Below are 1,656 nucleotides of genomic sequence, written 5' to 3'. Positions count from 1 at the left end.
CGGAGAGGCGGCGCGCGCAGCAAGAGCTGCGTCGGAGTGGAGGCGACGACGGGGCGGGGCCGTCGAACACACCGCCGGGCGGTCAGTAGGCTAGGTTTAGATGAAATCTAGCCGTTTTCATTCAAACTTTGTAATATATAATCAAATTTGAATGAAAAACCTTTATTTTCGTGCACCAATATTCATTTGGGGAGGGCGTTTGGGGGAAGCGACTGGGGAGCGACGTCCCCCAAACGCGGTACGAACAAAACACATCCCCAAACGCTCAATCCGGCGCGGTTTGGGGGACGCTTTGGGGGACGCAAGTGGAGATGCTCTAAAGTGGACCAATTGCATAGACGACAATAATTATCATGGAAACGGTCCAGCTAAATCTTGAATTGAACGATGGCAACATAGAAATATATAATCATACTATAGCATTCACATAAACAGTACAGAGACGCGCGCACCGATTATCAGTAAGTAGAAAATAACAGAACCTAGACTTAACATTGAAGGACTGGTAAAACAAACAGTAAAAATACAGACTTAATTTTGTTGTAGAAAAAACACACATTGACGAATATTTCAAGTTCCCATGCGTGCGTGCAACGATGCAAGTAATGCGAGCGCCTGTGCCATTACCGCACTACGTACGTACGGGATCGGTTAATCAGTTAGGGCACTGGAAGCCAGCTGGGAGCTTCTTGTCGCAGTGGTTGACGAGGAGGCCTAGCTGGAGAGGCAGGCTGAGGTCGACGACGCCGAGAACATTGGCCTTGATGGCGGTGCAGAGGCACACGGCGGCGTCCAGGTCAACCAGGCCGGCGATGAGCTCGCAGCACGGCTTCTTCGTCTTGGACGCAGTCGACCGCGAGCCCGCCAGCAGGTTCGTTAGCTCGCCGCCCAGGCCCAGCACGTCCGCACACACCCCGAGCTTCAGCGTGTCCACGGAGCACTTACTTCCGCTTCCGCCGCTCCCTCTCGTCGCCGGCACCGGCACCGGCGTCGCGGTCGGCGTGCTCGGCGTTTGCGCCTTGCTGGGGCAGGCCGCCTCCGAGCTGCCAGCGAGGAAGAGGAGGCTCGCCGTCAGAGTCAGGGCTGCCATTGCAACCACCGTGCTGCTGGTTTTGCGCGTCGCCGCCATGGCTATGCTACTACGACAAAGGCTACAGAGACTCGAGTGATTGTGTACGTAGTACGAATGCGTTCCGTAGCAGTCGTGCATGTGGTGGTATTTATATAGGACATCGGTCGATCGGAAAGAAGCAAATTAGTAATTTGAATCAGGTGTCCGATCGATCGGCGAGGCCTTGATCTGTAGCCACCTGAGTCAGGTGTCCGATCGGCTTTATCGCGGCGGCAATTACTGGAGCAACGTGCAATCTCTACTGTAGCTTTGCTACACATACATCACGTAGGGATGTTGGCTGAAAAATTCTTCTTGTCGGTGACGCATTAATTCAGGCGCCACACCACCACCTACTGGATCACTTGTTTTGAGCTGTTGATTTATCTTTTTCTTACACAAGCTCAAAGAAGAAGCTAGACCATTGTGATTTTCTCGTCTTGGTTTCCCACGGCTCCTCAAATGGAGTCCACAAAGAGTTGAACTTCCGGATACGTTATTCTGTCTCCATGATATGCTTTCTCTCTTTGATTTTATCTTGTTTA

General features: G+C 52.1%; 1 protein-coding gene across 1 annotated transcript; it reads right to left on the bottom strand.

Annotated features, from left to right (window-relative positions):
- Positions 1-655: 655 nt before the first annotated feature.
- LOC124681072 (pEARLI1-like lipid transfer protein 1) lies at positions 656-1,090 on the bottom strand. Its single transcript, XM_047216043.1, has one exon. The coding sequence runs from the start codon at positions 1,088-1,090 to the stop codon at positions 656-658; it is 435 nt and encodes a 144-aa protein (XP_047071999.1).
- Positions 1,091-1,656: the final 566 nt, after the last annotated feature.

This window comes from Lolium rigidum, unplaced genomic scaffold (assembly GCF_022539505.1).
Source record: "Lolium rigidum isolate FL_2022 unplaced genomic scaffold, APGP_CSIRO_Lrig_0.1 contig_3342_1, whole genome shotgun sequence".
Lineage (NCBI taxonomy): Eukaryota > Viridiplantae > Streptophyta > Magnoliopsida > Poales > Poaceae > Lolium > Lolium rigidum.
This window is presented reverse-complemented; position numbering and strand designations above follow the sequence as displayed.